This window comes from Ctenopharyngodon idella, chromosome 15 (genome assembly GCF_019924925.1).
Source record: "Ctenopharyngodon idella isolate HZGC_01 chromosome 15, HZGC01, whole genome shotgun sequence".
In the NCBI taxonomy this organism is placed as follows: Eukaryota; Metazoa; Chordata; class Actinopteri; order Cypriniformes; family Xenocyprididae; genus Ctenopharyngodon; species Ctenopharyngodon idella.
In genome coordinates, this window is record NC_067234.1 from 24,139,321 (window position 1) to 24,158,477 (window position 19,157).

The 19,157-nt window shown below is 36.4% G+C and overlaps 2 protein-coding genes across 4 annotated transcripts in view; both read right to left on the minus strand.

The window, feature by feature from the left end:
- cltcb (clathrin, heavy chain b (Hc)) overlaps positions 1-9,302 on the minus strand; it is a 28,725-nt gene extending 19,423 nt beyond the window's left edge. The window contains exons 1-9 of one of the 2 annotated variants that reach the window (XM_051863740.1): positions 8,753-9,302; positions 7,404-7,611; positions 3,987-4,255; positions 3,710-3,871; positions 3,490-3,603; positions 2,476-2,649; positions 831-1,028; positions 540-740; positions 92-244 (exon numbers count right to left, since the gene is read on the minus strand). In XM_051863740.1, the coding sequence (XP_051719700.1) occupies positions 92-244; positions 540-740; positions 831-1,028; positions 2,476-2,649; positions 3,490-3,603; positions 3,710-3,871; positions 3,987-4,255; positions 7,404-7,611; positions 8,753-8,794 (1,521 nt within the window). In that variant the 5' untranslated portion in view covers positions 8,795-9,302. The remainder of the gene's footprint in view (positions 1-91; positions 245-539; positions 741-830; positions 1,029-2,475; positions 2,650-3,489; positions 3,604-3,709; positions 3,872-3,986; positions 4,256-7,403; positions 7,612-8,752) is intronic. The other variant, XM_051863741.1, reaches the window with a different exon arrangement.
- A 622-nt stretch (positions 9,303-9,924) lies between these two features.
- Positions 9,925-18,728, minus strand: dhx40 (DEAH (Asp-Glu-Ala-His) box polypeptide 40). Of its 2 annotated transcripts, none has more exons than XM_051863744.1 (17): positions 18,285-18,728; positions 18,023-18,168; positions 16,639-16,758; positions 15,902-16,129; positions 15,710-15,776; positions 14,276-14,407; positions 13,706-13,805; positions 13,497-13,583; positions 12,971-13,153; positions 12,786-12,866; positions 12,412-12,569; positions 12,053-12,167; positions 11,843-11,951; positions 11,663-11,754; positions 11,516-11,585; positions 10,320-10,548; positions 9,925-10,242 (listed from the first exon to the last, which is right to left on the minus strand). In XM_051863744.1, the coding sequence occupies exons 1-17, from the start codon at positions 18,457-18,459 to the stop codon at positions 10,124-10,126; spliced, it is 2,211 nt and encodes a 736-aa protein (XP_051719704.1). In that variant the 5' UTR covers positions 18,460-18,728; the 3' UTR covers positions 9,925-10,123. The 2 variants fall into 2 exon arrangements, with proteins under 2 accessions (XP_051719704.1, XP_051719702.1); XM_051863742.1 differs by having other exon boundaries at positions 11,663-11,757; positions 18,285-18,727.
- Positions 18,729-19,157: the final 429 nt, after the last annotated feature.

The following is a 19,157-nucleotide window of genomic DNA, read 5'->3' on the forward strand; positions in this document are numbered from 1 at the left end:
AGCTCAAATTTGAAATCTCTCAGACTCACACAAATAAAGCAGTTTATGGACCAGTGTAAAGTATACTGCCAGGAAACACATTTAAACTCACCTTTTTTGCATACAGTACAATTTTCTGGAACTGCCCGGTCTCTGCAAAACACTGGATCACTTTGTTGGGAACGTTGGCTCTTAGATAAACACTAAGAGCAAGAGTTGGATCCACAGACTTCACCAAATCACCCAATTCTTCAGAACACTCCAGCTGCAAGAAGCGAAAACAGCATGTTTTTATCCCAAAATCAAACTTTCTGTGTTGTTTGTGATAACAGGTTACCGATTTTTAAAAATCATTTGGATTTAGACTGATTGAATCTGAATAGAATTAATCATATAGAGAAGTTTGTGAACCAGCTTCAAGGTATCTTCTGTCATTTTTTGTATCTGCTTTTGTGGTATTGATGCTTTGGTAATACTGTATTTTCAACTATAATACGACTATTTATACGACTTTGGATCATCTATTATTGCTACATATTTATATTCAAAAGACGATGTACCTTGTCTTCCTTCAGCCATTTCTCCAGGAGCTGTTTGCGGCCTTGCTGCAGGACGGGCCTGCAAAGCTCCAATGACTCAAACTTGTTCAGCTGGCCCTGGTCCAGCAGAATCCCAAAGTACTGCAGCAGGGGAGATGTTTGACCAGGCTGGGCAGGAACACTCTGGAACCGACGGATGGTGTCTGGGGTGCGCAAGATGCCCTGCAAGAACACAACAACAAATCAGAAACCTCAATATTTGCCTGACAAAGACTAATGAGGCATCAGGTCATGAGATGCAGTCTGCTGTACCTTTGGCGCATTGGCAGCCACTTTGGCAGCTTCAGAGTAGCTGCCACTAGCAAACAGATTGTTGAATTTGCGGGCGAAGAGCTCCTCTGCACCTGCCAGGTTGTTGCGGACGGCCATCCTGAGAGCTAGGTCAGGGTTCTGCAGCACGTTAGTGATGTAAGGGATGATGTTTTCTTCCTCCACGCACACAGACAGCACCTGATAAACAGCAGGCGACAAACATATTTTGTCAGACACAGAATGCAGAAACTTACAGTGAAAATCACACTACTAATTACATTGAATTTTTGTATTATTTGATTTAATTTGTATATTTGTTCTATTTTAACAACATATTAAGTGAATAATTACTTGAAAACTTAATTTAATACTTTAATATATTAATTTGCTTTATTTTTACATTTTTAATCCAAAAGTGTTTCTTTTACTGGTTTCAAAACTCATGAAATGTATTTACCTACTGAAATTATGGTAGTACATCCCCAGTTGCCTATTTTTAATATTCTGTCAGGCTTCAATGACATTCTTATTAACTGAACACCCATAACATACGCCACTGATGAGCTACCTTTCTTATGTTATGTGTCTTTTCTTTATCAGTAATGCTTGTTGTGAAGTTTGTTTGGCTTCTTCAGGTAAACAAATCTCTGTGTGCCAAGACCAGCCCATAATCTCTGTTGCATTACCACATTAGTTCTAATACTGGCTAATCTCTATTCATAAGCACCTAATAATGCACTGATTGGCTGCAAATGACGCTGATCTGGACCCATAAGCATCTAAAGCGACCCTCAGGGTAAGATGAATGGGCCGGTATCCCATTATGCACTTATTTAAGTCTGCAGCAGAGCCTGTGACAGAGCTGAAGCGGTCATCAGTCAGCGACTGAAGCCGAGCGAACACATCGCAGACTCTGAAAGAGGATTACAGCGGCCATCTCTACCTCCTACTGAGCGTCACAAGCTGTTCTCACTGAATGTGTCGAGGGATCAGCGAACGATGTTATTTACAGGAATGCCTTCATCCCCAGTCACAGCATCCTAATGCATTATGGACTGCATGTACACAAAGACTTAGGTTGGAATAGGGTGAAATAAAACTACATTTGGATTCATGAGAAAAAGGATTGCGAAAAGAGTGACATGATCTTTAGGATGCACTGAAATAGCTTTAAATTTACTGCAATATTAACAGTGTTGGTTCATTTTATATTGGCAGCTAAATAATCATAAATGCATTGTGAATATTAAATATATCGTCTAGTCCAGGTTTGTACTGACAGTCTCTGGATTGATCGGGGAGGTTTCTCTAATGAGGAGGGGAAAACAAACGGAAGAATAACAATGAGCAGGGATCACATTTCTACGCTCTCTCTGCATATTTAATGTCACTTGGGTCTGAGCTCCAAAATAATTCATCAACTGATGGCATCCTGTTACAGTAGATTACAGAACACAAGCTAGTCTGTTTGCACATGTAGAAGGCAGCTCAAACTGGGGCCAACTATATGGAAACAAACCCCTGGTGTGTGTCTGGAACAAGCTCAGCTGGTCCATTCAAATGTGCTGACTAAACAACCCCTTAATGTTCAAGCTAAAACAAAGCAGATGCACCACTTTCTTTCAGCAGATAAAGTAGTCGGTACCTGTCCCTTCCGATTCACGCCAATAATTCCAGATGTGGCTTCATGAGGGGCGGTGACAAAAATGGTCTCTCCACTGATCCTGTTCATGTAGATGCAGGTGCCCGTCTCAAGGTCATACAAGTGGATGTAGCCATATTTGGTGATGAGAAAGACGACATCATGCTTGGAGCTTATCTAGAAGAAGACAAGACAGGAAAGGAAAGACAAGAGTGAGTCTCCAATACTGAAAATAACTGTTACTGAAAGTATATATATTTAAATAAGGGGTGTGACGAGATTAAAATATGACTAGATTTCTCATTGAGGTGAAAAGCTTTCTTGTGATATCGTGATAGTGTGAGGGTGACATTAGGATAGAAAATGCCACCGCTACGTTTACATTCACCCTCCACCATCGTTTTGCTTTTTATAGAAAAAAAAACACATTTAATTCAGTTGGATAACAGTCGCTTCAATCCCATCCAGTTCATCCAACACGAGCTGCAGAGTTGTACGTAGTGCAGCAGGAGTCAGAGTTTACTGATCACGAGATGACTGACAAGACCACGGCGGAGGATTCGTCGCACAACAGAGCCTAAGCGTCCGACAAATGTCTTATCTTGTAGAATGCGTGCTCTGCACCTCCGTTTCCTATTCACGCAGTAAAGCCGTAGTAGCATTCAAACGCGATTTCAATACTCCGCATTTTGATAGCGGCTCCCTGATGCATGCAAACATCTCCCAATATGAAAGCTATCTTAGGCTGGGCTGTGTCGTTGTAACCATCTCTTAGCTCTGTATCATGCTTGAAGAAAATTTGATCTCTATTTGCACTTTAAACACTGAATATTGAGAGAGTACTTTGATTATGGTTGCACTTAAAACGGTTATTCTTTTTTTTTTTCATTCCTTTTTTATTTCTCTGAGTTGGGTTGTAGTTCTATTGGTCATAGAAATTGTGTGGTTTAACCTAACTGTCCCAAAAGACAAATTTAAATAATATTCATTAAATAATATTCCTAAAACTATGTATACCTGCATGGCAACTGGAAAATCATTCTGGGCTTCTGGAGGGAAAAATACATCAACTGCTTTCTTTGGAAAAGGTTGATTACCAGTTGGAGGTGTTCCAACCTCAATAATGTGCAACTACAAGGGGAAAAAAAAAAATACAAGAGTGGCATTAAATTTACAGTAATTTAAACATAATTAGCGTTATTTCAATATTGACATTCATTATGAAGAATAACCAGACCTTTCCTCCAGCTTGTCCCCGAACAGCAAAGCAGAAAAGTGTGGATTCCTCAGCATTTCCCTCCATTTTAAACTGAGCAAATCCAGCAGCATGGCCTTCAATTGGCTGCGACACCTTTCTGTCCACTGAGTAAAGTTGCATTGCGCCCACAACACGGTTTTGCTGACAGAAAAGGGTTTAAAAAAGGCATTTCAGCAGGAAAACGACAACCACAATGACATGCAGGTTACTGCGCATGGATAAGAATTTAAATCCACAAAATATTTGTTATTTGTACCTGTGCTGAAATTCCAATGAGAAGTAGCCATTTTTGTTTGGCATCAGTGCGATAGTTAATAATTTGACAGCCTGCTAAACTGGAATGCCGGTCAAAGACTTTGATGGGTTGCGAGTCTCCTTCCATACTCCAGTGATAGACCGCATTGTCTGTCACAAGTGCTACGGTATTGAGAGAGATCCACTTCCAAAATGTAACGTCCTCGGTCATGGTGTGGGCTTTCATCTTGCTCTTCATTTCAATGTTGAAAATCTGAAGGGTTTTTGCCGCTGAAATTCAGGAACAAAGGTCATTTGAATAAAACTGCAATATTTTTTTTCTAGTTCATGAATGGTGTGATTTAAATTAGTTAACATACAGACATCAAGCGTAATGCTAATAACATGATGTGTATGTTAAATTGTAATTGTAAAGTAAAGACAAATATGGAAAACATGACAAAGCAGTTACAATGCAAAAAGAACAACTATAAGACAAACACTGCAAACATTTACAAACATCAAGCCGAGTTTTGATCTGCACTTAGTTTGACAATTTTTAGTGATGTTCTAAACCTAGTACGCTTATCAATTATTAATTAGTAAACAACTCTGTCTCTACTCAAAGAATGCAATGCAGACTGTTTAAAGGGAAAAACTCAAAAAGCATAATGTTATTCCCATCTGCAATAACATGAATTATCACCTCACCTCAAGTATGTGGGAAATACAATTTGTTAAACATGTATAAACATGTTTAAAGCCTTTTCTCTTCTAAAATGTGGACCACAATTAGCTAAATCTGTAGATCATTATTATTTTTTTATAGAGATACAGTGGCCCCAAAATGCATTAGGACACTTAAAGCCACACTTAATGTATAAATCTCACTGCAAAAATATTAACATGAAAATGGTATAGAATTTATTTTTAAAGAAAAAAAAGAATCATAATAAATAAGTTGTTAAAATTAAGACGAAAAGTATGTGGACACATCCTGGTTGTCAATTGTCAGTGGAAATTATGGGGATTTAAATACACTAAAAATCAAAGTTATGTCTGAGAAAGGCTAAAGTATGATTTGTTTGCAGATGCCACTTGATTTGATACATTTATCTAATGTGACATTTAGAGCCTGTTTACACCTGGTCATGCGTTTTCTCTTATTGGATATCTATCCGATTACGAAAAGACCAGGTGTAAATGCCCTCCGCTTTCAAAACTGATTTAAATACGATCACTCAAACCACTTCAGGAGGTGGTTTGTGACACACTCCAGATGAAACTAGACAAGTGTAAATGCATCTGGATTACCACATATGTAAATTTTATTCCTCCCAAAAGGTTAAAAACAAACATGTGAGAGCATGTTTTAGGCTATATGACACGTTATAGTCAGATATGACAGCGCTACTCCAACAAGCATCGCTGCAGATGAGCCGAGTATCTCTTCAGAAAGCCAACGCGCAAATTGCCGCAAATGAAACTGAAAGTAAGACGGTCAAAACACAATCATCTTCATTAAAAGTAGTAAAACTTAATGATCTTACCAGTGCTGATGCCGCTCTCTCCTATTGCGGTCTTTGATGTAGAAATTAGCTGATGATAAATAAAATGCAGCGCATATCTGTTGCGTCCGTTGACGTGAACTGTGATATTAAATTTGCATATAGCGCGGGAATTAAAGAACGGATTTATATTCGTTTTGCGGAGAATGGAACTGTTTTAACAAATCAGATCTGATCAGTAAAAACGTTTAAAAAGTGATTTTAAGTGTCCAAATATTTTGGGGGTCACTGTATATTTTATCTATTTTTTGTGAACCATTGTTAGCAATTACATTTTTTTTTTTCACTACATCTGGCCTGGTAAGCAATTATGTCATGAGGGGGGAAACATTACTGTGAAATAAATGTGTATTATATAAACCTAAAGCTAAAGTTAAATTTCTGTGTTCAGTGGGATTCAGTTTTTATAATACATATATATATATATATATATATATATATAATATATACACACACACACACACACTACAGTTCAAAAGTCTCTTCTGCTCACCAAGGCTGCATTTATTTGATCACAAATACAGTAAAAACAGTAATATTGGGAAATTAAATTTTGAAGTAACCATTTTTTATTTTAGTATATTTTAAAATCTAATTTATTCCTGTGATGGAAAAACTGAATTTTTTTTTTTTTTACTCCATTATTCAGTGTCACATCCTTCAGAAATCATTCTAATATGCTTTTTACATTATTATTAATGTTAAAAAAAGTTATATTGCATTATCTTTTTGTGAAAACTGTGACACTTTTTCAGGATTCTTTAATGAATAGAAAAATCAAAAGAACAATTTATTTGAAATAGAAATCATTTGTAACATTATAAATGTCTTTACTGTCACTTTTGACCAATTTAATGCATTCTTGCTGAATGCAAGTATTAATTTCTTCCTTTCAAAACAAAAAAATCTTACTGACCCCAAACGTTTGAACAGTAGTGTATATGTTATAGCCTCTGATGGCCATACACAAGATTTCCAAAATCATTATAATTATGTACAAATCAGAACTGCAACTAAAAGACAATCTTACAATATTCAGTATTTATTGGGATCTTGCTATTTTCAAGGTCATAATCCACTTACAGTTGACTTGCAGAGTAAATATATCTAGAAAGTTTCCTTGAAAATCTATCAGTTTACAGACATAGTAGACCTTTGCATTGCATTAACAGTAGTCTGACAAGTGCCAAAACAAAATAAAAAAATTAAAGAGCTCAGCTGAATATTGTTGTTTCGACTAACAACAACAAAATTGATTTAATTTTATGCTAAACAATAGGAAAACAGGCTGTCGCATGTTACATGCATTTTACACAATCCCGACCCCCTCCTTATATGGCTAACCTATCATTCAACATCAAATGCATTCAGATTGACCCCACATTTCACAATTCAAAATCCCACAACTCAGGATAGATGAAATTGAACTCACCGTCTGCAAACATAAGAAAGCAGTAAGAAACAAAAAATAAAGAAGAACAAAAACAAGCAAGAACAGACAAAGCATTTATGACGGCAAGACATTTCCAATGAGCATTTTAAAGGCTATTCTTAACTAAAAAATTACAGCAAGAAGTTAATACGTAATGAGACAGAGATGGCTGAGGACATATTTGTTGGAAATATGGAGGGTATTTTACAATAACCATGTCATTTGACAAGACAAAAGTAATACACTATGTTACACTAAACTGTCTTGATGAGAAACACAGTCAGCCAAAGGTGTAATCATGTTATCTATTCAGTGGGTGGGAGGGGGTTGCAGGAAATTTCTGTATCATCCCCAAAATTATCATTACATTTCAAAAATCCATGCCTTAACGTGTCCCCCCATTTTTTTTTTAAATGTCTTCAACAACCCTGTGTCTTACCTTTAAGAGCAATGACTTTGCTGGCTGGGTTCATGATGGCACTGTCTGCAGAGATGGGCCTGCGGATGGGCGTATTGGGATCGCTCATGTCAATGATCACAACCTGGGCCTGTTCGCCCACCTTTTCCCGAATGCAGATGAACTTATCTGACTCCATCGTGAGGGTGCTAAACCCGATATTTGCTGGGTTTATGCCCAGGTTCTGGAGCTGTAAGAGGTGGACAGACAATATTTATCAATGTTAGATACAGTACTTGCATTTTCTACTATTCATGTGATTTGGAAGCCTTTATAAACTAAGGGTGTGTCTCAAAACCTAGTGAACTGCCTACCTACACAGCATTTTTGGCACTAAAATGCATCAAAATGCTGTCCACCTTTACTTTATTTTTAATACACATGTCATAAATGTGTCTGCTGCAAGTTTATTTCAATGTTTATTTGGGGTTTGCGATTTTAAAAAAAAAGGAACTATGGGCACAATTTCATCCTCCCCCACTGAGATGCACCTGTGCAATGACACAATAAACTTTAATGACTCAAATCAAGCCAGTTAAGCAACAAATATCTATGAGATAGCACTCAAATCTTTTAAATATATATATCAATATTGATAAACACCATCTATATACATTATCCGAAAGGTCAAAGATTTATTTTATGGGAGTTTACTATGGCCTAATATATAACCAAACGAATCGATATTGAACCGAAACAAGATCTTCTGAATCGGAATCGATTCGTGGAATCTGTCAAAATACTCAGCTTTATTTACGTACAATTTTACGTCATTTTTGCCCAACGTCTTATATATGTGTTTTTAAGGGTAAATAAACGATGACAGAATTTTAATTTTCGTGTTAACTATCGTCAAGAAACGTTTATGAGCGGTAAACGTGGACGATCCGAGTCAGGTTTAATTCAACCGACACATTTGCGACAATAAATCACAGCATGTATGCCGCTTTATAAAGCTGGTTTAATCCTTTCACCGATCACTGCATCCACCTGCATAGGCTGTGTCTAAAAACCTAGTGACCTGCCTATCCAGACTGCATATTTTGAGTACCACAAACTCGTTGGATTTGAACATTAGTATTTTCAGGGTCTTAATTGTGGGTTCGAACTTTTGTTTCTAACATACAGTATTTTTTTAGAATTACTGGCGAATTTAATTGAAATGTTCAAAGATGTTGCTCGGCAGCTCGCGAATTTTTGAGACACAGCCATTGAAATGGATGGGAGGTCATTCATTGAGCTAGCGCTAAAGCTAACAAGCACTGTCACCCCTGTTACAGCAGAGCTACTGATTATTAATATGTTAATATTTAACTGTAGTAAAAACCCACCTGCAGGTGCTCCTGGAAGCGGATAGGAAGGATCTGAGCCATGGTTTGGGCTTTCTGTTCTCAATCCTCCCGGCCGGACTCCTCGCAAAATTTCTCACTAGCTTTAGCGAGCGACGACCTCCTCTCCGCGGACACCCTCGATTCAAAACAGATCAAATGCAGGACTGCTGGTTATATTAGACAGAGAATGAAAATGTCGTGTTTTCGTCGTGTCAAGCCAATCCGCCAGATGGTTGATGTTTTTTTCCTCCCCTCTCTGCACGGATGGGACTCGCTCAGACCCGCAATGGCGGCGGAAACAGCTCAGACTGACAATCCGGAAGCAGCAGCGCGGACTTTGCGGCGGAAGGACATTCGCGATTTTAGCGGTTTTTCTAATCAAGTGAGAGACGAGCGAAGCTCTAATTTGGTGTATGTAAGCGTTTGGGCATTTAATATTTTAGATTTGATTTATAAGCGCCGGTATGAGTAGTCTAGTAAATGTTAAATAATTCGTTTCATTTTTGCCACATCATTCAGTTCTTCATATTCTATGTACGTCAGTTCCGGCTGCGCTCTAGTGTGGTGGTGCGTTCGAGAACGAATCGTTGTTTTTGAACGAATCTTTTAAATGAATGAATCCTTCACTGAATCGTTTAGTGAGTATCGCAGGCATTTAAATTTTTTGTTGCGGGTTGTGAAGGAGCGTAATACAGCCTTCAAGTGCACCTGAGAAACTCATTCCTCCAAGTTTGTCGAAAGTCGGAATTGAAGTCGTAAACAACAACAACAACATAGAAGTAGTGTAAACAAACCAAAGAATTCAATGTGAACAATAAACCCAAATAACTGCACTTGAATTCAAAATATTAATTTCTATTACTTATTTATACATTTGTATTACAAACTAAATGTTTTTGTTACATAAAGCAAACTGTGAAAGTTGAGTATTCTCTTTACAACATTCACTACAGGCTTGATTTCCACTCACTGATTTCAATATAGTGATTATAGAGATATGATATTACCTAACATACTGCCCATTTCAGTGTCACAACTCAACAACTACAACGGTTCCAGTCATTGAAATGTTTATCTTTAGTGTGCTGTGGATACAGGAATGCAGGACTGTTTTAAAATCTTTTTGTCTGCATTCTAAAGATGTAATAAAACAACACCCAATATAAAAAAAGTATTTAAAAAAACTATTTATTTACGTAAAAGATTTAAAATATGTGTTTATTACACATTGTGACTCAAGAGCCATATCAAAATCCACAATACCAGAGTGCTGCGGCAGTAAACCAGGATTATGTTCTGAAATCTGAGATTATAAAGTCTTTCATATTTCTATTCAGCAGCTGCAGAATCTGTGGTGAAATTCTGATCCTCTCATGTACCCTTTCTTTGTAGCCGATGCTGTTTCCGCTCCAAGTAGCGAGCACGAGCCTCTGTGATTGAGCTTTCATCATTTCTCTTTTCCAGTTTCTTTGCCGCATCCTCTGTGGCCTCTATTTAAACAAAAAAAAAAAAAAGTGTTACAAATATATGACACAGTCGAAATGTAGCTCAGCGTTTTCAAACGCACCTGCTTGTCTTTTTGCTGCCTCTTTCTTTTCCCATTGGACCATTTCTTCATCAGTTACTTCTTCCCTTGCGACACTACTCAACTCAAAGACATCGATTTCATGCAGCTTTGGCAACAGGTCCTGCACCCACTCGTAACGGATGGGGCAAACTGTTCTCACGTACACCCGTGAGGTGACCAACACGTCATGGAAGATGATCCAATCCAGCTGCAATTCTTGACCAAAGAGCTGAATACAAGAAGTTAAAGTGGTTTGGTTAAAATAATCACACAGAAATGAAAACAGGCTTAGAAATTACATTAAAGGGGACCTATTATGCAAAAATTCACTTTTATAAGGTGTTTGAACACAGATGTGTGTCCACAGTGCATGTAAACAACCAGTCTATAATGGTAAAAATCCACCTACTCCTTTTTTTTTTTCTTTTTTTATAATCCCCATAAATCATAAACAGACTCTCCAAATGCATGGTTCCAGTTTTCTCCCTACTAGGGAAGCCCCGCCCATGACTGGTGATGATCTGCCCTATTAGCATAGATACTGCCCTGAGAAAGCCGCAGCAGTCCGCCATTTCTGTTTCATCGCTGTAGCAACTGGAAATGTACAATGTCTGTGCCAAAAAACATTACAAATGTTCTGTTGTTGGATGTACCAACGAACATAAGAGTCTTCGTAGACTCTCGGCATCTGAGCCACTGAGGACACAGTGGATGAATGTCATATATGAAGGAAATGTGCTGAAGAAAGTCGGCAAAGTGTTATATATTTGCGCAAAAACTTCTTCCCGAGTTTCTCCATCAGTGTCTGACTCCGGATCGAACATGTAAGGAATACGTTACTGACCATTTCTGACATTTTGGATGCGTGATATTCTCCAGTTTTGTTGTTGAGTATCTAAAGCACCGCCCTCTTCTGGAAAGGGGGCCGGGGGCAGCAGCTAATTTGCACTTAAAGGGACACAAACAAAAATGGCGCATTTTTTTGCTCACACCCAAATAGGGGCAAATTTGACAAGCTATAATAAAAGATCTGTGGGGTATTTTGAGCTGAAACTTCACAGACACATTCTGGGGACAACAGAGACTTATATTACATCTTGTGAAAAGTAGTAGCATAATAGTTCCCCTTTAATGTGAGTAAATAATGACAGAATTTTCATTTTTGAATGAACTTTTGGATGGATTTAATTCCTTACACACGATGAAGGGTGAATGATAATGCTAGATCCATGTCCGTCCATGGTGCAGAATGATTTCCCAACGGATCTGAGGAAAACAGAACAGCTTTAATACTGGCTTTAATAAATACATTTTATGTAATAAAATGGCAATGTGGAGCTCACCGCCTGGCTACATTGGTGAAATAACCCAGGCAAAGGCACTGGCGCAGCAGTTCACTTCTACTGCCCTCAAACGTCTCATGTGGAAAGTCTTTCTGCTACATAAACAGTCAAAGAACAAGTCGTAAGAATTCAAATAATGAAAGTAAAAGCAAATACTGTTGTAGAGAAAATCTGAATTACCTGCTTCAGGCGTAGAAGAATCTCTCTTAGCTGTGTCTCAACGCTGAAGGCTGACTTCACTGCTCGCCAATGGATCCAGTTCTCTTTGCACCATGCAGACGGATGGTCGCTATTAGAAGAACGAAAGTAAGAATCAATACCAACATGTCACATGATTTTCATAAAGAGTTATGTATTTATTAAGTCATTTGTTCAAACTTTATGGTCTACCTTGCTCTGCACTTCTCAAAGACACAGAGAAGCATGAGGAAATCATTGGAGCCACCAGCAGATGCTGCTATCTCTTTGTGTCGGATCTCTGCTTCCTTTTGTCCTTCTGGTTTACCTAAAAAAAGGCAACATTGGAATTATCTAATTAGACGATATTAGATTTAATTGGACAGAACATTTAATTTTACTCTAAAATATCATTATTATTGGGGGGAAAGTATGAATTACCATATAACTTATGGTGAAAATCTGTATATATCGCCTACTATACATTATAATGTTGTGAAATCAAAATCAAAAAAATCTAAAACATGAATTTTAAGTGACAGACATTTATGATAACATACAGAAATTATTACCTGGTCGAATGAAGATATTCTCTACTGACAGCATGGCGGCTACGGGCAGCATTATGTCCTCACACCCGAGAGCGGCAGCTTTGAGTAGAGCACGAGTAAGATTTGGAGGAAGAGGGAACTCCACCATCAACCTCCCCAGTCTGGTCACTTGACCTCTCCTGCAACAAAAAGCTGATATTAGCATTGAATTTAATTTTTATTACAGGACACATATATGAACAATAAACAGTAATGACATGTAATGTGAATATCAGCAGTACTGGGGTCAGGATGAACTTCTGGAAAAATGCTGTCGGCTATATTCTACTGTCTCAGCGGTTTCTTGCAATGTACTTATATAACAGGCAAGAGTTTGTGGGAGAATATCACTTCACCTGTCAATGGCATCATACTGATAGAGCTGCTTCAGAGCGGTCAGGATAAACCGCTCCTCTGGACAGTCAAGGTAAGGAAATCTAAATATACCATAATTGGGAAAAACAAATAAAGAGAAAGTGTTAAAAATTTAAATTATAAAGAAACTGATTAAATTAAACATAACAGTGCAGCCCGGCGATACCTAATCACATCATGGACACCGAGACATTTCAGTGTGAGAATGACAGATGTAAGACTGGTCCGTTGAATTTCTGGAATGGTGTACTCTGGCATGCATGTGTCCCAGAAGTCTTTGCTGTAAATCCTGAAGCATTTTCCTGCAGATGTTCGTCCAGCTCTGCCCGCTCTCTGCTGAGCCTCGCTTCTGTGTGGAAACATCATCAGAATAAAATAAAAGTGGAACCAAATGGAACTGCTTTACATTATTCGGACAAACTAGTCAATACCCCACTAAACAGCTTTTTACATGTAACATAACCCACACTCACTTAGAAATGAATTAATTAATTTCATTTATTCGTAATCATCATATGATATCAACATCAAAAACTATATTTATGGCAAAAAAATAATGAAACAATTATACTACTAATAAAAGATAATAAAACGAATAAACAAATTAAATAATTAATTAAATATAATAAAATATATATATATATTAATTAAAAAAAAAATCTAAATTGTAGAATTATTTCCAGGTCACACACTTTGAAATTGGTACCACTTCCAAAATATCCAATCCAACCCTTGAGTTGTGGTTTAGTTGTTTCACAAATCCACTGTCAACGATATATCTATAACACAACATAAAGAAATGTTAAACTTAAATAAAATTGCAATATTTCCTCTGAGCACAATCATGCGATTTTTGATTTCTGCTGTTTTGTAACTGATGCTTGTGTGATACTGTTTCTACCTGATTCCATCAATAGTGAGTGAAGTTGCAGCAATATTCGTCGCTACCACACACTTCCTCACACCTTTTGGCGCAGGCTGAAATATTTGCCTTTGCTGATCTGTAAAAAAAAAAAAAAAAATTACATATATATATATATATATAGTAAAACCAAAAATTTTACTAGTGGGTGCAGGACACTATAGTTCATTTATGTAAGTGAGGATAGAAAAATAAAGTAAACTGTGACATATTATACCCTAAAATTCTTCATACAGTGGACTACCAGTAAAATTGATAAAAATTTGGAACCAAAAATTATTCAGACACTTTGACCTGACCATGTTTTGCTTAAGTGTTATCTGACATAATTAAGATTCATTTTTTCTAACACAGTTTAACTCTGAGATTTTGTCATATTTTATTACCATTTTTTAAACTATAGTGAATAAACTTTAATAATGAATGAAATGTTCAAGGTGTCTGAATAATTTTTTGTTTGACTGTGTGTGTGTGTGTGTGTGTGTGTGTGTGTGTGTGTGTGTGTGTGTGTGTATATATATATATACACCAATCTTAAGACAGGCTAACCTGTTGGCATGGATCCATACAAAGGTAGGATGAGAAGCCCTTCAACAGTTCGGTCATGGACATCGTAACGGTAGTCTAAGACCTCAGCCTTCTCAAAAAGCAAATCACAGGCTTTCTCGATTTCAGATTGTCCTGTTCAAAACACAAGCACAAAGCTACAAACTAAAGAGGAAAATTGGAAATATCATAAATACTCTTAAATAAACACTGTACACTACCATTCAAACTTTTGAAGTGGGTAAGATTTTTTAATGTTTTTGAAAGAAGTCTCTTAAGGCCCCGATATACTCATAGCAAAGTTCTTTTTTGTTCTTGGCTTTGGGGTAAAAAAAACAAAAATGTAAATACATGAGCACACACTGATGAGAGCGCCATTTAGATGAATATGTTAATGTGTGCTCCACGCTTTCCTTTCAATAACAAAATAAACACAACAATGACAGCGGTGAGAAAACAGTAGTTAAGAAATCATCTTATCATAACGATGTGGATGTTTGCACGAGCTCTGCAACTCAGCACTCCAGTAAAGTCACGTCACTTTATACAATAGATTGTTTAAAAGCAAGCAGCTTTAAAGTATTAAACATGAAAAAATAGTGTCAGTATGTTTTTTAATTAGAATTACAACTTCATTTTCTACTATAAAACAGCTCTCCAGTGCATTCATGTTTTTACTCGCGGATGTCCGACCTCGAGGGACTGAACAGAAGAAATGAACTGGAGAAGATTTCCACATCAAAGAAGGCGGAGCCTTATAGCCACAACTACCTATTATGTATCACCACAGACCAATGGCAGTTCAAAGGTGTTTACCAGCCGAGTTAACTTTTCCAGAAAGTTCGCTTTGGCAAGATGTTTCGAACTCCCGAAACGAACACAAAATGAACTTGGCTGATTTTGTTCAAAATGACGTCACACCAGATTTTGCTTGAAGTATACCAGGGCCTTTAGCTCACCAAGGCTGCATTTATTTGATCAAAAATATGGTAAAAACAGTAATATTGTGAAATCTTTTTACATTTTAAAATAACTGTTTTCTATGTAAATATATTTTAAAATGTAATGCAAAGCTGAATTTTCAGCATCATTACTCCAGTCTTCAGTGTCACATGATCTATAAGAAATCGTTCTAATATGCTGATTTACTGCTCAAGAAACTTTTATTATTATCAATGTTGAAAACAGTTTAATGTTTTTGTGGAAGTAGAAACCATGATATATTTATTTTCAGGATTCTTTATGAATAGAAATTTAGAAAGAACAGCATTTATTTGAAATAGAAATAGTTTATAACATTATATTTTATATTTAATATATATTATCTCCTACTGTCAATTTTAAACAATTTCATGCATCTTTGCTGAATAAAAGTATTAATTTCTTTTCTTTCTTTCCAAACTTTTAAACAATAGTGTACATCTCCGCTGAGCTTACCAGTCAAGAAGACCAAAATATCACCGGCTGCTTCATTTGTGTGCACATCTAAAGCCACCTTTACAACCTATTAATCACAAACACAACACATTTACAGCCTGTGAAGATTCTAAAAGGTTTCAAACATAGAGTTTCCTTGCAAACAGACAATTTGTAATAAAGTTCATAATAACGTATATGGTCGCAACACACCTCTTTGACATAGACAGAACTCTCTTTGTCTTTTGGACCAATCAGATTACAGAATTTCTCCTTCACCGGATATGTACGCCCAGGAATCGCAAATATGGGACAGTGTCCATAAAAAGAGCTGAGCTTTTCCGTTTCTAATGTTGCCGACATCACAATCACTTTGAGGGGTGTTTTGCGGCCACGGGACCCTTTTAACAGGGTCTTCTTGAGTAACCCAAGCAAAACATCCTGCAAAACAAACAATTTTATTAAAGATTTTGAGAAATATCTTTTGCTTATTATGAAGCTGCAACTAGCAATAAATACTAAAGTACGATTGTATCATGGAATGCCATAGTATTATTTTAAGTACATTGGAGTACTATGTTATTTCAGTCTGATACAATCACTGTACCATGGTACCACTGCATTGCTGTTTTTGTAAGTGAAAACGGTTACACTTTATTTTAAGGTGACGTACTTACAATGTACTTACTCCAATAAGTACTGAGTAATATTAATTAACAACATGTACTTACTATAAAGTTACAGTTAGGGTTAGGTACTTGTAATTATGCATAATTTACTGTTATTACATAGTAAGTACAAGTAGTAACGTGTAACTACGTCACCTTAAAATAAAGTGTTACCGTGAAAACTATAAAAAAGACCAATATATTTTTAAAAAAATTCACCTTCTGACGATTGTACTAATTTCCCAAGTAAAAGCACAAAGTGCACATAAAAAGTCCACATACTGTATTCAGGCTCCTCTCATGGACTTCATCCAGAATCACAATGCTGTACAGTGTTAAACTGGGGTCTGCAAGAATCTCCCTCAGCATACAGCCATCTGTCATGTATTTAACCACAGTGTCCTGATAGAAAACAAAATAATACCAACTTGTTAAAAATGACACTAATTAATTACATCAACTACAAATACCTTGTTGGTTGAGGCTATTTTCACAAACCAAGACCATGTACATTAAAAATACAAATACTATATTGTTTTAATTTACTTTGTGTGAAAACTAAGCATTTTTCAGTACTTGCACTTGGTGTAAAGATGATATTTCTTGCTATCCTAAAGAGCAGCTACCTTATTTAGCTGCTGCCTAAAAATCATAAAATTTGTAAATCTCTTGATAAAATAAAAACAAATAAAATAAAGTAAAAAATGTTCGTTCCATTAAAGTTTTTAACAATACCACAATGTGAAAAAAATTATTTAAAAAAAAAAACAACATTAAATATCCTAAAGAATTGTGGTCATATTTTTTTGTACTTTCTTTATATTACGCAGATTTTAATTTAAAATCAGAGCACCAGTAACAAATTTATATATATTATATATATATATATATATATATGTATATATAAATCAATATTAAATATAATGATATTCGTGATGTACACCACTGTTCGAAAGTTTGGGTTCAGTACAGTAAAAATAAATATAGGGCAACATTAGGCATTTTTTTTTTTTAATCTATTTTATTATATTTTAAAATATAATTTATTCTTGATGGCAACACTGAATTTTCAGCATCATTACTCCAGTCTTCAGTGTCACATGATCCTTCAGAAATTATTCTAAAATGCTGATTTTCTGCTCAAGAAACAGGTAACACTTAATTTTAGGGTGACGTAGTTACTGCACGTTACATCTACTTACTATAATAATAATAACAGTAAATTATGCATAATTACGAGTAACTTACCCTAAACCAAACCTTAACTTTAAGTACGTGTAGTTAATTAATATAACTTAGTACTTATTTTAGTGAGTGCAATGTAACCACGTCACCTTAAAATAAAGTGTAAACAGTTGCACTGCTTAATATTTTGTGGAAACCATGATACTTTTTGGGGGGGGGATTTTAGGAGTAGAAAGTTCAAAAGAACAGCATTTATTTGAAACAGAAATCTTTTGTGACATTATAAATGTCTTTACAGTTATTTTTGATCAATTTAATGCATCCTTGCTGAATATAAGTATTAATCTCTTCCACGAAAACAATCTTACTGACCCCAAACATTTGAACGGTAGTGTATATTCTTGAGATTTCTGCATAGTGTTAACATGTGTGATAACGCATATTGGTAACATAGTGTTAACATGTGTTTGTTATCTCCTACCTTGGTTGAGCAGTCATCAAAGCGCACTTGGTAGCCCACCTCCTCACCCAGCCTGACCCCCATCTCTTGAGACACCCGCTGGGCTACAGTGATGGCTGCAACCCTCCTGGGCTGAGTCACACCAATCTTGCCCTTCCTGCAAAGACCTGAACAGAAACAGAGGCATCCTGAAGAGGAATGATAGATCCTGCTGCAAATCCAATACACAGTAAATGAACATGCATGTCCATTCCAGTTCATTAGCGATTATGAGCATACATACCTGCTTTGTACAAGTACTGAGGGAGCTGAGTTGTTTTTCCGCTGCCAGTTTCACCCGTCACGATCAGGAAGGTGTTTTCCTTCACAGCCTGAATGAGTTTGTCTTTGTGTTGATAAATAGGCAGCTTTTTTGATTCATGATGCGCCGTTTCACTGCTTTTCTCTACTTTTGACATGTCTTACCGTTCATGTGCTATTTATCTACTTCTTAATGTTGCTCGAAAGGATATTTCAGCTCTTGAAACGATTTCTAAAAGCTCAGCAGAATATTAATAAGTCATATTAATGGCGCAGAAGACCTTATTTCATCTTGTTTACAAGTTGTTAGTTGGTTTACATGAGTGTTTGAACTCCTATGTCTTCTTACTCACAGCTCATGAAAACACATTAGCGCCCCCTGCTGCACAGTATGACTGAAGGCCGCTCTGTTCACTGCAGTTTTTCGATGGTGTGTCTACGAGTGACGAAGATGTGTATGAATCGTTATAATTCAGGTTGGAGTGCATTATATGATGTATGTGCAAAATAAATACACGAAAATATCAAATAAACACAAGTAAAATAAATAAAAATACTACAGCACTTCACAACCATATACTGTAGCCTACTACTTGGAAAGGAATGCTAATTAGATGTAGGCTACATTTGTTTACAAAAAGTTAGATGAAATTTGATTGATGACTTGAAAAGAGATATATTTTTATGACTGATTATGTTCAGAAACAGTGTATTTATTAACCTAACAGGAAAAACTGGAACAGATATTAGCCTACAACTTTTTTTTATGACAAACTTAAAATTCTCACCAATATGTTTGCTGACCAACTGATACTAACATGCACCAACTGCTGTTTGTAATATGCAAAACAAGGGA

What these genes read in the sequence shown, in the direction of transcription:
- dhx40 (XM_051863742.1), bottom strand. Translation starts at nt 18,459, where the DNA reads ATGTCAAAAGTAGAGAAAAGCAGTGAAACGGCGCATCATGAATCAAAA. An exon ending in CTCACTATTGATGGAATCAG is followed by an intron (nt 13,584 to 13,705) that starts GTAGAAACAGTA and finishes GTTGTGTTATAG; the next exon opens with ATATATCGTTGACAGTGGAT. An exon ending in TCATTCACCCTTCATCGTGT is followed by an intron (nt 10,549 to 11,515) that starts GTAAGGAATTAA and finishes TCTTGTATTCAG; the next exon opens with CTCTTTGGTCAAGAATTGCA.